Raw genomic sequence first — 14481 nt, forward strand, 5'->3', positions numbered from 1 at the left:
CTACAGTATGGGGATATTTTAACCGAAAAGGAAGTGATTCAGTCGTTTGCCGGCTTTGTAAGGTGGAAATGGCCTATCATAAAAGCACGACGGCTATGCACCAGCACCTCAAACGACGACATCCAGGAGCAGCTTCTGAAAAGGACAAACCACCGTAAGTTTTCAACTTTTTTACTAACGCTGGTTTTTACCCGTTAATTCATCCGACCCCCCCCCCCCCCCTCCCCTAGACATACACTCACTCATAGACAGAGATAAACACCCAACCTCCATAAATACAAAACTAATTTAAGCTGCTTAGCAGTAACATATAGCAGCTGCTGTTTAGTTGTTTTTTTAATTTGTGGCCCATGCTGGCAAAATGAGTCGGAATGCGCGCAGGCTGATTATCAGAATCGGCGAAAGATGAAAATGTGAGACATAGAATTGGCCGCAGGAGAAATGTTAACAAGGATAATTCACCACCACCTAAACGTAGCCGTCGTGGACAATGTTACAACATCGTTAAAGTGCTTGCAAAAGCAAAATGACAACGAACTCTTGATTTGTCAAGTTTAATGTCTTTCATCCTATTTGAATGCTGTTTTTATACATAATGCTTCTTCAGCTTGATCTTATAGGTCAAAGTTATGCCATCTAATGGCTAGAAAGCAGTGCACCAGTAAATGTGCCATCAGCTATGGCTGTTTAAACGCTATTTTTTGCAGTTATTTTTTGCAGCCATATCATATGTTCAACATTGGTGATTATCATTAATCTCTTACTGTTATGCTATGAAAGCACATGGCATAACAGTATTAGATTATTCTGTTATTATATGTTACCTTATATATGTAATCAAAGTAGTTGAATTAGAATACTGCTGTAGATCATATTATACCCTTTAATATAGAGTGTGTGAGCTGTATGTAGTTTAGTTCTCATTATACTTTTGAGTTAAAAGAACATATTCACTTATTAGTTTATTAGATAAGTGTGCATCACTCTGTATCCTTGATCTGCTGGGAATGTGTTACACTGTTTTCTTGACATGTTCTATTGTTGAATCATAAAGAGAAGGTTGTAAGCAGGAGACTCTGTGTCTAAGACAGGGGAGATAGACAGACCACATTCCACACCCCCACCTTACAGAAAGCAGAGAAACAACTGCCGAGGTCATAACTGAGGCGCCGTAAGAGAGAAAGAATGTTAATGTTTGGTCTTTTACGACTAGGTGGGGGCCACTAGAGACTATAAAAAGCTGAGCAACCCGTCACCATTTTGAGACTTGCTGTGACCCTCTGCAGGCAGGTCTCCCCATCATGATGGTCCTTATGCTCTTAAGTGTTGAATTGTATGGAAATAAATGATTGTTGATTGAGCATAAATACACCGAGTATTGTCCTTCCTTCAGCCCAAAGATTCAAAGAATTGGGAGATTTCAACAACAGTAAGGCACATACATGGTTTATATTTATTTATTATAACAACCAGATCCTTATCTAATTATTTTGATATTATGCTTTCCATATAATTATTTTGTAATTATTCGAATTCATCTGTGTGCTGTGTGTGATTTATGATTTCAGGAACAAACAGAAAAGTCTGGAGAACTACTGTCAGAGAAGAAGTACACCATGCACCCCCCAGGAGGCGGCTGTACTTACCGAGAGCGTCTTAACTATGATTTTAAAAGACATGAGACCACTTGCTGTGGTTGAGGGTGAGGGATTCAAAGAAATGCTGACCACTTTCCAACCGGGATACACTCTGCCGTCTAGGCGTCATTTTACAAGCATGATGGAGAGAAAGTATGAAACTTCAGTTGAGAAACTAAGGAATGAACTAAAAAAGGCCACATCCAAAATCTCCCTTACCACTGATGCTTGGACAAGTCTGGTCACAGAGTCCTACTTAGGGGTAACTTGTCATTTCATTAATGACAATTGGCATATTCTCTCCTTCAATTTAGCAACACTGCCAGTTGAAGAGCGCCACACTGCAGAAAACCTTGCCTCCTGGGTGGAGAAGGTGGCAGAGAAATTCCACATTTCCTTGCATAATGTCCTTGCCGTTGTGCATGATAATGCAAGTAACATAGTTGCAGCTCTCCACATCCTGAAAGAGAAGTTTGGAGTGGTGTCCTATCGGTGTGCCGGGCATACACTGCAACTGGTTGTAAACCATGCACTGAAAGACCCCAAGATTGATAAGGCACTATCAGCTGCACGGGGCCTTGTAAAGCACATCAGGAAAAGTGAGCCAGCTTGCACCAAACTTAAGCAGAAGCAAAAGCAGATGGGTACAGCTGAGCATAAACTAATCCAGGATGTCGCTGTCAGATGGAACAGTTCATACTACATGATTGAACGTCTGTTGGAACAGAGATGGCCAGTGGTTGCGACGCTTTCAGATCCAAAAGTCACACAGCGTGGGAAACAGTACCTAGATCTGAAAAGTGATCAGTGGATTCTTCTGGATGAATTGAAGGAGGTGCTCAAGCCTTATGAGCAAGCCACTAATGTTCTTAGTGGACAGTCTTATGTCACAGTCTCTGTTCTTCCCCCCCTGCTGAAAGGTCTCCTGAAATCCACCAAAAACAAATCATTTGATTCTGCTGCAGTGAACTCTTTCCAGAACTGTACAGAAGAGGAAATCTTGTATAGGTGGCAGCCAGAGGTATCTGCATTTCAAGCAGATGGAAAAAATGTGTCACTCATTGCTGCTGCCCTTGATCCACGTTTTCGTAAACTGAAATTCCTTTCTCCAGAAGATGCTCTGAAACTGCAAGTAACAGTACAGAGGGAGGCACTTGATCTCAAAAGGGAGCAGAGATCACAGTTACAGCAGGAACATGTGGGACAGGAAGCCTCAGCAAGTCCCCCAACAAAGAAGAGGTCTGTGTTGGACACTTTGTTGGGTGGGGATGGAGAAAATGAGGCGGTGAGGAAAGAAGCACTGCTGTATTTTGGGGAAGCCCCTATTCCAAGGGATAATGACCCCCTTACATGGTGGAAGAATAATGCAACAAGATTCCCCACACTGGCTAATTTAGCCAAATCATATTTGGCTGTACCTGCCACATCAACACCATCTGAAAGGCTTTTTTCAGTTGCTGGAAACATTGTCACCAAAAAAAGGGCAAGCCTGACTGCTGAGCATGTAGAAATGCTAACATTTCTCCACTCCAATGCATAACTACTTCATGTGATGAACATGATTGAACACACACACACACAAACACACACACAAATAGGAGAGAAGGCAGCAAAATGGATATTTTGTTAACAAAGAGCACTTTTTTTGCAGAGAGCAAAGTGAATGTTACGTTGTATTTGTTCAAAGATGCCATTGCTGCTGTTTATATTTTATTAATTTTTTGCTATGATTTCCTTTGTTCATATTTGTTCTGCACAACATTTAATTTTTTGTTAAAAACAGAAGATTGTACTACAATGTTATTGTGGATTTTGTTTTGTGAATGAAGAGCACTTTTTGGGAGAAAGCAAAGTGAATGTTACATTTTGTTTGTTTAAAGACACCATTGTTGCTATTTATTTGAAATGTTTTGTTAACTTTTCCTTAATTTTATATGTTTGCACATTTCATTTCTTGTTAAATGCTATTGATTGTATGACCTCTACAATTTTATTTTGCAATTTTTTTTATTAAAAGGTCTTCAAATGAAGAAATTTGTGTTTTTCATTGATATACATAAATTAGTAAATGTGAAATTGCTATACAAGTCAAAAAATATGGAAATAATCGATAATCGAATCAAATCAAAATCGAATCGGATTGAAAAATTAATCATTAGATTAATCGATGCATCGAAAAATTAATCGCTAGATTCATCGATTAGGAAAATAATCGTTTTGCCCAGCCCTAGTCACGATTACGTCGACTATTAAAATTGTCGACAACTAATTTAATAGTTGACGTGTCGTTTGAAGCTTTGTAAGATCCCAAAAGACGCAGGAATAAGTAGTAGGATTTAAGAGTGTAATAACGGACTGAAACAGAAGATGGCAGCACTGCATGTACAAGGATGCCAGCTGCCATTAAACCCCGAAGAAGAAGAAGCTGTGTCCCAGAATTCGTAGCGCAGCCCAGCGCAGTAGTCAATAATGGTGGCAGCTAGTTAGTGTTAATATTACTCTTATTATTCTTTTTGGGTCACAAAATAAACGTTTAACATATTTTCAGGTGAACATATGTTAAAATATGATAAAAATGTGTCAGCTGTGTAAACTTCAAATATCTGCTAGGGTTTATCAAGACACCACATATTTTCAAAAGCGCTCCGACGTTTTGCGCTCCGACGTGGGTAACAGACGTCTCACCAGCTCGATAGCGAGTGGGGGTTCAAGGCTCACTAGAGCCAGTGAGAACACCGGACTCCTGGCTAATCCTTTTCAAACCCACCGCTGTCTTTCGCTACTCAGGTTAAACATGATATATAAGTCCCTTTGATAACTTAAAAATGTTGTTTGGCTTTTTCAGTGTTTTATTTGTTCGTGGGTCAATCGGTTTGGCTGAGATTAAAGTTATTAGATTAGATTAAATTAAATGTAACTTTTTTAATCCCTTGGGTGGGTTCCTTCGGGGTTTTCACACAAACAGAAAACTGATTAAACAGAAGTGTGAGACGGTCGAGAGTTTACGTCAGCGCCCGGTTATATTTTAGATAGCAAGGAGCAGACGGCAGCATTTCACTCCAAGGAGGGAGCTCGTGCCGTACTACCCGGCTTTCTTTAGACCGCGAAGGCCGGGTCCTCAGGTGGAAGCAGCCTCTGAATTTGAATGTAGACAATCCGAATGTTATAGTTTCTTTCCACTGTGTTCCTGTTAATGATAAACTACAAATTTACCCTAAATTACTAAAATATCGATATTTTAATGTAAGAATTGATTCTAGAACATAAATGATTGGTATCAGAGGAATCGATATTTCAGGATTGATCCACACATCACTAGCAGGTGCTGTTTTTCTCTCATTTGCACTGAGGAGCAACTGTGAAGGTGAAGAGCCTGAGATGATTGAGTAGCCATTCACACACACTGTGGTTATGTCCTTACAGCAGAGACTCAAGAAGTGATTTTAGAAGACCTCAAGCAAGTTGTGCAGCAAACATAGTAGTCAGCTGGAGGACGGACTGCACATGGTTGTGTCACAGTTTTAGAGTAGAGCCGCCTTTTAAAACTGATGTTTTTTTAAATTCTGGGTTTGTTTTTTATCTCTACTGGTCTGGTGTAATATTAGTCGGGCAATGTGCACACTGGGTGCTCTTTAAGGGGTGGAAAAGAAAATCTCCCCAGTCTCCACAAGAGCAAGTGTGTTAGCTGACATACTGTAATATGTAATTTGCTGGTAATAGAATCATAGTCAGTCTTCCAGTAACAAACGACAAGGAAACAAAAGCAAAGTAAATAACAATCCAGCCATTTCTGCTAAGTGAGAAGCTTCTCGGGATGGATATCACAACTTCTACTGTCTCCTGATTTGCTGACTATCTGTCAGAGAGGCCTCAGTTTGTAACTCTGGGGGGCACCCTTTCTGATGTGCTGGTTAGTAATATTGGGGCACCACATGACACGGTCTACATCTCCATTCCTCTTTACCTTGTACACTTCTGATGACACTGCAGTGGTTGGGTGCATTAAGGGGGGGCAGGAGTCTGAGTACAGGGATCTGGTGAGGGCAACTGTAGAATGGTCCGAAAGAAACACCTCTTTCTGAATGTCAGCAAGACAAAATAGATGGTGAGTTGGCCCATCACAACATCATGGGTGAAGACCAATTACACCTGCTTTAACACAACATTACCTACGAGCTTATTGACACAGGTAACAGTGCCCAACAGCAAGCTTGGCAGGACAGCAAAGCCGGTATTTGGTAAGCTTAGATTAATAAAAGAGATGGTGGTTGACTTCTGGAGGAAAAAAAACTGTGTTGGCCCATCACAACATCTGCTCCACTCCAAACTTCCAAGGCAGTGCACAACATCTATCTATCTTTCCATTCCATTCCATTCCAGCCATCCATCCTCTTCTGTTTCATGAAAAAATACATTACCTTTGATGAGTCTTAACACATGTTAGCGTTTACCATTATTGACTGACTTCTATTAACTAAATTTGCTACTTACGAGCTTATTGACACAAAATAACAGTGCCCAACAGCAAGCTTGGCAGGACAGCAAAGCCGGTATTTGATAATCTTAGATTAATATCAGGAGTAGAAAAAGGGCACACATTTTCACAAAGTACCCTTTCCAGCTTTTTAATTAATCCAAAACAACATGATTTTGAGTTGTATTGTCAGTCTGAGGTTGACCAGCATTCGGAAAAAAATTCGGGATAGTAAGATGGCAGTCAGAAAATATTAACCATTATGTAATATTCCTATTAGTTAAATTGTCTGCACAAAGCTGTAACCATATGGTTTGATGTCATAGGGGAATGCAAAGTGACTATAAGGGACAGAACACAAACGTGCTCTGCTTCCATTTGGAGCCAGTCTTAACTAAAGAAGGTTTGCTGAAACATAAAATAAAGGACATTAACTTTAACCTTCAACATTAAAAAAAAAATTATTCAAATGGAATTTTTTAATTCAGCTGTTGGGAAAAACATCACATTTGTGAAACCTGCATATTTCATAATAAGTGCATTTAATGGCATAGCTAATATTAGGTATTACTTTGTCTTTCTGTGCTTTATCTACATTTTTTCAGTGGTGGGAAACACACTACTGATGATTGGCATAATTTTGGATCATACATTGAGAGGTCCAAAACATATTGGAGTTGTGAACTTTGCATTTACAGACCTGTTAAGTAGCTCTGCTTTGATGCCAAAGCTTGTTGACATTTTTCTGTTTAACCATCACCATATCTCCTACAATGACTGCTTGGCATTCATGTTTTTCTGCTTGACCTTTTTTGCAGCTCAGGCTTTTAATCTGGTTGTGTTGTCCTTTGACAGAGTCATGGCTATCATGTACCCGCTGCACTACCAAATGAGAATCAGCCACAAACTCATTTTATCTTTGATCGCTTTTTTCTGGCTTCTTGCAATTACTATCATACTCACTGCAGTTGGTCTTCTCACAAGACTTTCTTTCTGTGACTCTGTGGTTATTCAGAGCTATTTCTGTGATCATGGACCTGTGTATCGGCTTGGCTGCAATGATCTTACTCCAAATCGTGTAATTGCTCATTTGGCACCAGTTCTTGTTCTTTGGGTTCCACTGGCATTTATCGTGGGAAGTTACTGCTGTATTGGTTATTCTTTGTCAAAAACTGCTACATGTAGGGAAAGACTAAAGGCTTTAAAAACCTGCACAAGTCACCTTTCATTAGTGGCAATTTATTTCCTCCCTGCACTATTTATCTTTACCTTTGGGAGTACAATACTTCCAAATGCAAGGACTGTAAGTCTGTCTTTGGCCACTGTCATGCCTTTGACTTTAAATCCAATAATCTATGGTCTTCAGACACAGGAAATCAAAGAATCGTTGAAGAAGTTATTAAAAGTTAAAATGCAATTTAAAATTTCTGCAAACAAATAAAAAGCATTCAGATTTGAACCTTAGCAGTACCCAATCATCCTTTGCGGAGGGGTTTAAAAAGCTGAAAACATAGAAAATTTCATATAAAATAATCCAAAATATGGCAAACAAAACAATGTTTCATGTCTCATAATAACAATATAACATTTTATAATTGTTATTGAAAATTGAGACTATTTTAAATGTAAAAGAGTCTGTGAAAGAGTCTAATGTAATAGTGTATTTGATGCTGGTCAATGAACATTACAAAGTGTAAATATGCATTTGACTTTAAACCTCAAGGCAGTTAATAAAAGCCCTACTGTGACTTTCAAGATATCTAGACTTGTTAGTGGAAGTTTCTGTTTTGTGTATGGTCTTGGTCTCTAAGTTTTGTGTAGTTATTTAATTGTCACTTTTTATGGTGGAAACTTATGTCCAGAGTATGATTTAGCTGTGACACCTTAGCATTAAATGCACTTTAAACCAGTTTAAGGTAAATCATTTTAAAAGTAAAATAAAAACTGTAAATCTAATTTCGGCCTTTCTCATTGGAAAACACAACTGTATGATATATTACAGTTATTTTATTGCAAAAATCTCCTTTCTTGGTACTTTAGTGTAGTACTACTGGTACCTGTGCTCACCAGAACATTCCAGTTCAACACATAAGAAATTATACTTGACTGGCATTTACAATCATCCACTGCTTATGGTTAATTAAAAAGGTAATAGCAGATGAAGTCTACTCCAAACAAAGACACACTCTTAACTTTAAAAAGCTTGTGACATTTACACATTCTATGTGAAAACAGATTTAGGAGGTCAAATTAGCTTTTCAGTGTGTGTAGGGATAGGAATTGCTACGAATGTAGTGATTTCAATCCCATGTTCAAAGTCAATTATCAATTTAATTTCTTATAGATTCTCTTCATGGGGTTTCAACACAATCTCCAAGTAGGATATCACCGACATTACAGTCATGCAAATTGCTTGACATTCATGTTTTTCTGCTCTACTTTAATTTCAATCCAGGCGCCATCTCGTAAAGGTCACAGTATGACACACTGGAGCCACTGTTTACCAATAATAGACAAAATAAAACCTTCCCATTGCCCAAACATAGATATCATGCATTCCTCCAATGGGTTGTGTATTCTTCATTGTTCATGTATTGTTTTGGATAATGTTCTGAGGCCTTCCAGGCTCTGGTTACAGAACTGTCTGGAGCAGTGTTCTTGGGGATGAAAGTGCAACACATATCTCTAAACATTGCACATACACCCCCTTAGGACCTTAGGACATTGTAATGTATATAATTAATGCGATCTATGCGATTAATGTGACTCCCCTAGGGACCCCTATGGTGTCCATATATGTTAGAAACCCCACAAATAAGTCAAACAAGTAAGTGGACCTTTAGAACAGCACCTGGCATCTACGCTGGGCTGTGAGCTGCCCTGCCCTGTTTCCTGAGACCCTTACCCCCTTTTCACCCAGCATAATAGTACAAAGCCGCTCTTGCCCATGGGCCAATTTATGTCATGTTTTCCCTGGAGGCATTCCCTTGGGCTGGATACACCACCGTACACCAGTCCACTGGGATCTCTCCTGCATCATACATCTGACTTCCCTAGTTGCTCACTGTAAAATCAAAACAGGTATAGTTAGCTTTTCTTGGGGTAAAATGTCCTAGATTAGTTTTATTGTCAATTGGTGGAAACAGGCTGGAGAGAGTTTAGCAGTTTCCTATATAAACAGCACTTCTTGTTATTTTAAGCATACAACCAAATCCCCACGTGTCATTTGAATAGAAAGGGCCAGGTTCAGTGAAGAGGTGTGGGCAAGTGTAGGGATGGGTACCGGTATCCGGGTTCTGACATAAACGGTAGTAACCAGACCGAAAAGCAGCGCACATTTCGGTGCTTTATTTCGGTGCTTTTTTTCCTAAGCTGTGATACACTTTAGATTCTAGCCAATCATTTTACGTTTCCGAGGATAGTAGGCCGGTCTAGGTACGTACGTTCTTTTATGCAGAGCTACAGATTAAAATGCCCAAGGCGAAGCGGTCAAAAGTCTGGCTGTACTTCACAGCAAAAGATGCAAACTCAGCGGCCTGCAACAAGTGCTTTAAGGTGATATTGTCAAAGGAGGTAACACCTCAAATCCGATGAAACACCTGGTGACGCATAGCGTTTTTTTTAAAAGCCAAGAAATGCGCCGTATTTGATAGCTTGCTGCAAGACCTCACACCGTGAACATCTACTGCGGGTGGGTTGCCAGTTATCGGACCCAGAGCAACATCCCCCAAAAACCCGAAGAATAGAGTCCTGGCCCCTAGCCCTGCCAGTGTAGCAGAAATGATGACGGATGATAATGGCAGCAACAGCCGTTCTTCTCTGCGTGAGTAGCTTAATGTTGTTCGTGTGTAATTTACGTTGAGTAGGCTAACCACGTTATTACATTAATGCATGTAAGGTGAACTAGCAAACATCATCATAGCTACATGCAGCTGTCTTCTTGTTTGATGGCAGATACTCCCTTCACCCTGGCCAAAAAGGCTAAAATGACCAAAGAAAAAGTGGAAAACAGCTAAACATGAGAGGTTTTTGGACAAAGTTTGTGTTTTTTCCATTGATTAAGCACTGCTTCCAGCCAAGAGTGACACCATATATGCCCCATAGCTGCAGAAAAGGCTAACATTGTTATCTTTTTACAAAAAAACAGCTGAACATGAGAGGTTTTTGGACCAATTTTGTGTTCTCCATTCTTTAAGCACTGGTTTGAGCACCGTTTAAGCACCGGCACTGTTTCAAAAGTACCGGTTTGGCACCGGTATCGGATAAAACCTAAACGATACCCATCCCTAGGCAAGTGGCTACGCCCGCCGCACAGTCTGACACCTTTTGTTCCTTTATATTTTGAATTAGCCAATCTAACCCCAGGTTGCTATTTCTATACCCATTACATGTCAGTTCTCTTAGTTGCCGCGCTTTTTTCCCTCTCTGGACAGTCTGTCCCCCTTTAACGAGTGGACCAGATGTGGGATGACCACTGTGTTCGGGCAATTAACATAACATAAAAATCACACAGACTATTAGTAAAGCTAATACTCTCAGACCTCCCATTACTTTCCAGCTTCTACTTTTTTTTCTACTACCCTGAGGTCTTTTCCACAGACCGGGGGATTATTCTGCCCCCTTTTGTTGAGGTCTGCGTGTTTCTCTTACTCAACTGACTCAGCGTGCTGGTCCTTCTTGGTCTGGTCCTTCTGGATTTCCGCCAACCCCCTCGTGGTTATTGCTGCACCCCAAATGACACGACCCTTGACCTCAATCACTGATTGTGCCGTCTGCTATGCCTGGAATGATTTGTGATTCTCGCTGGTTCTCTAGGAAAAAATCCGGAGTTGTGGGAACTCATGGTTCATTATAATCTTACGTTTTATCTGTACCTGAATTGGTAATCACACAAATCACCATAAAATCATAGAAAAATGATCATAGAAACCATTGTTTGCAGCATTCTGGACTAACTGCAGCCTTGCCAGGCAGGTCTGGCTAACTCCAGCATATAAGGAGTTACAATAGTCCAGCTGGGATATAATAAAAGCATGAATCACCCGTTGAATGTTTTTAAAAGATAAAAATGATCTCACCTTAGATAAAAGCCCCAGTTTGAAGAAAGACTGCTGTACGACTGAGCTCATCTGTTTTTCAAAGATGAAATTGCTGTCAAATATTAACCCCTAAATTTTTGGCATGCGATTTGACAAAAGACTCAAGACTGTGCAGGTTAAAATTAGAGGTGCTGGGATTGCCACTTGGTCCAAAAATTATCACTTCGGTTTTGTTCTCATTGAAGTTAAGGAAGTTAGAGGCCATCCAAGATTTAACTTCACCGATACACTGCCTCCAGTTCTGCCTCTAGTGAGGCAGAACTATTTCCCTTCAGTTGAAGATAGATCTGAGTATCATCAGCATATGAATGAAAACAAATGTTATATTTTGTAAAAATTAGACCTAGAGCTATTAAATTAGACCTATAAATGGAGAATCCAGAAGCAGAAGCACAGCTGAGTCACCTGAGTCAGTGGCTAATAAAAGATCATTAAGAACTCTTAAACGTGCAGTTTCTATACTATGAAGAGTTTTAAAACCAGACTGAAACCTCTCAAGAACATTGCGTCCATTTACAAAAGATTGCAGCTGATCATAGATCAGCGATCATAGATTGAAGACGTTTTATCTTATTGATAAAAAACTGCAGGAACCTTTCACAGGTGTCTGAGGAACCTGTTGTCGTAAGCCCGACAACAGGTGTCAGGGTGAAGTATTTTTCAAAATCGTGTCCAGGTAGCCTTCATTCTCACCAATAAGCCACTGCGTTTCCCACGACGCCCTCTAGGTTGAGGTAGCACCGGAACACAGCGGAGGCAAGCTGGAACTCCTGACAGGAGCGGTGGGGAGAAGGTTCCCTGATATCCACAATTGCAATAAAGAGTTTTTTAACTGAGAGGATCTTATAGCCAGCACCATTTGGCAATCATATACAAGCAGAGAGTTAGCATGTTTTAAAACAAAGTAAAAATAAAACACTAGTACAAACAGAGTCCGACGGCAGGCCGTAAACACTGGCGCCATCTTGACCAATGATGGGTCTAAGTGCACTGTTACATATAAAATATTAGACCTATTTCAGAACCCGTCCAAAATGAACTGTTTTCTCTTAAAAAGGGAAAACAAACCAGAAAAGCTCTTGCTCCCAATAAAACAATATGATGTAGGCATTAGAACTTCCGGTAACACGAGATTCAGTGCTGTCGTCACTGCTTCTAGCTTTAATTAAATGCTGATGCTTATCTGGTCTGAACTCAGACTTAAGTGTCACCCCCTCTGTTCATTTTCCCTACATCATATTTGCCGGTTGCCCACAAGTGCTCCACAATTCTGGAGAGTCTGGGATCAACTGGCATAGTTCCACCTGCTAAATACACAGAGAATTTTGTTAGCAACTGCAAAATTCACACAACACTAATGTTCTCCATTAACCACTTCCTAAACACTTCATGCCAATGTTTCATCACTAGATTGTAAATTTCTTCTCCAGGTCTGCACTGCTGCACTCATTTTAGTCACAGACCCAATCACTTTACTCAATTATATTGTAACATGCTGTCATGTATTTTACAAAGCAAGTTTATTTTCATATAGTCAGAGGTGTATATCAACCTCACCCATGCATCAGAAACAGGAAACTCGGTTTTTTTAGTCTCTACTCTAACAGACTCTGCTACATCCTGTTAACTTGTGAGATCAAACCATCTATTCCTAATCTAACAATGATCACCTAATTTTCATATCAGTTCATAACCCACATAACCCACTGTCCTGTCAACCCAAGTTGACAGGACAACAGAAATGCATATTTGAAATATTACCACAAAAAAGAATCTCCTTCATACAGTAAATCACTTGTATTGCTCAATCAGCAGAAGACATCTCACAATTTACTATTTTAAAACTACATTTATTGTCTCATCACTGGTTGGTCATACCAGTCTATTTTCCTTTTCACAGAAGTCAACCTGTTGTCCTGCAGCTTGGAGAGTTATTTCTCAGCGATGGATAACCTCAGCATTTGATAGCAAGTGTCTGTTAAATCTACACTATTTTGGCAATCAGAGGACCAATGAGCTGTTTCTTCTTATCTGTTCATTCTTTTCTTTTCGGTCTCTTCTTTTGCTGCTTAACTCCCAGCATGGCAAATGCAAAACAGATGGTCCTCTCAAGTCCATTCACACACAAGGATGTCACTGGTGAACTTCCCAGCTTGTGATTAAGAGCGCATGCTTCCATCCACGATAGTATTTGTACATGCTGCTGAACCTTTCAGAGTTTTAAGTCAGTGCTGCTGTCTGTTCACCAGCTGTTGATTCTTGAAGTTGACGCTGTTGGTCTGGAGCTGCCTTTTATCTTCAGGAAGAGATTGACCATCCTTAAAGCTTCTTTCCAGGATAAGATGTACATCGAGATGAAGCTGTGAAATTTCAGCCAAAACCTGGCCTGGGTATCATGCCAATTATGTTAATCTATCATTTTGACCCGGCCGCTGTGCTCGTGAAGGAAGTTGATCCAGGTCCGTGGGCACCTGTACTAACAAACTAAGACATTTATTTAATATCCTTCTCATCACTACTTATTGACACTTTCATTCTGTGATTCTTCTATCCACATTTTAAAATGTCTCTTTCTCGTCATTCGTTGCACTCACATCAGCCAATTTCCTTCAGACTGCATGCAGACACTTTCACTTCCTGTCACATACACACACACTCTCCACGTTACTGCATTTCCTCAGTTTCTACACCCTTTTTTCTTCGCAGTAGCCCAATTGACACAATTCTTTAGCAGAATTTAACACAATCCTTTAGCACAATTAGCACACTTCTTTAGCCAAGCAGCAATATACAAGCATTATCTCAAAATTACTTGTTGTCGACCATGTTTTCCTGCTCAACTCCAATTCTCTGTCCTAGGCAAAGTAGTGGACTCTAACCACTACCATTAAATATTTTCATCGCAGCGAAACAGTCTGTCAGAATGTTCGCCACCTCACATAGAAGCCACGTATTTACAATTTTAACAACAAGAATCACACAATTCCTATACACTCGTTGAATTCAACTATATTTCCGGCCGTGCGCCCAGCGCTTCTTTTTAAGATTATAAGCACCAAAGCTCAGTTCTGCTGTCCAAAAAAGGCAAAAAGGGGGTGGACTCTAACCACTCCCAGTGGTCTCTTAACCACTAGCGTTTAACGGGGTCCCAAGTCCCTGAGGTACGCCAACCTGGATCTCCGGTCCAACCGGTCACGCTAGGCGTCCGTAGTCAGGTGGGGATACCAATCCCTGAACTTTGCATTTATAGGGAGCCCGGCTTCCAAAATAC

At 40.2% G+C, this 14481-nt stretch overlaps 2 protein-coding genes across 2 annotated transcripts; both read left to right on the forward strand.

The window, feature by feature from the left end:
• Nucleotides 1-1590: 1590 nt before the first annotated feature.
• On the forward strand, nucleotides 1591-3177 carry LOC147320752 (E3 SUMO-protein ligase ZBED1-like). Its single transcript, XM_086307499.1, has one exon. It carries the CDS (start codon nucleotides 1663-1665, stop codon nucleotides 3175-3177), a length of 1515 nt encoding a protein of 504 aa, XP_086163625.1. The 5' UTR covers nucleotides 1591-1662.
• Nucleotides 3178-6580: 3403 nt separating this feature from the next.
• LOC147320753 (olfactory receptor 1500-like) lies at nucleotides 6581-7552 on the forward strand. The gene has a single exon (XM_086307356.1). It carries the CDS (start codon nucleotides 6581-6583, stop codon nucleotides 7550-7552), a length of 972 nt encoding a protein of 323 aa, XP_086163482.1.
• The last annotated feature ends 6929 nt before the right edge of the window (nucleotides 7553-14481 follow it).

Source organism: Aulonocara sp. 'chitande type north' Nkhata Bay, linkage group LG10 (assembly GCF_057382095.1).
Source record: "Aulonocara sp. 'chitande type north' Nkhata Bay isolate Kocher_YH1m ecotype deep benthic linkage group LG10, A_spYH_male_GT1.1, whole genome shotgun sequence".
Classification (NCBI taxonomy): domain Eukaryota; kingdom Metazoa; phylum Chordata; class Actinopteri; order Cichliformes; family Cichlidae; genus Aulonocara; species Aulonocara sp. 'chitande type north' Nkhata Bay.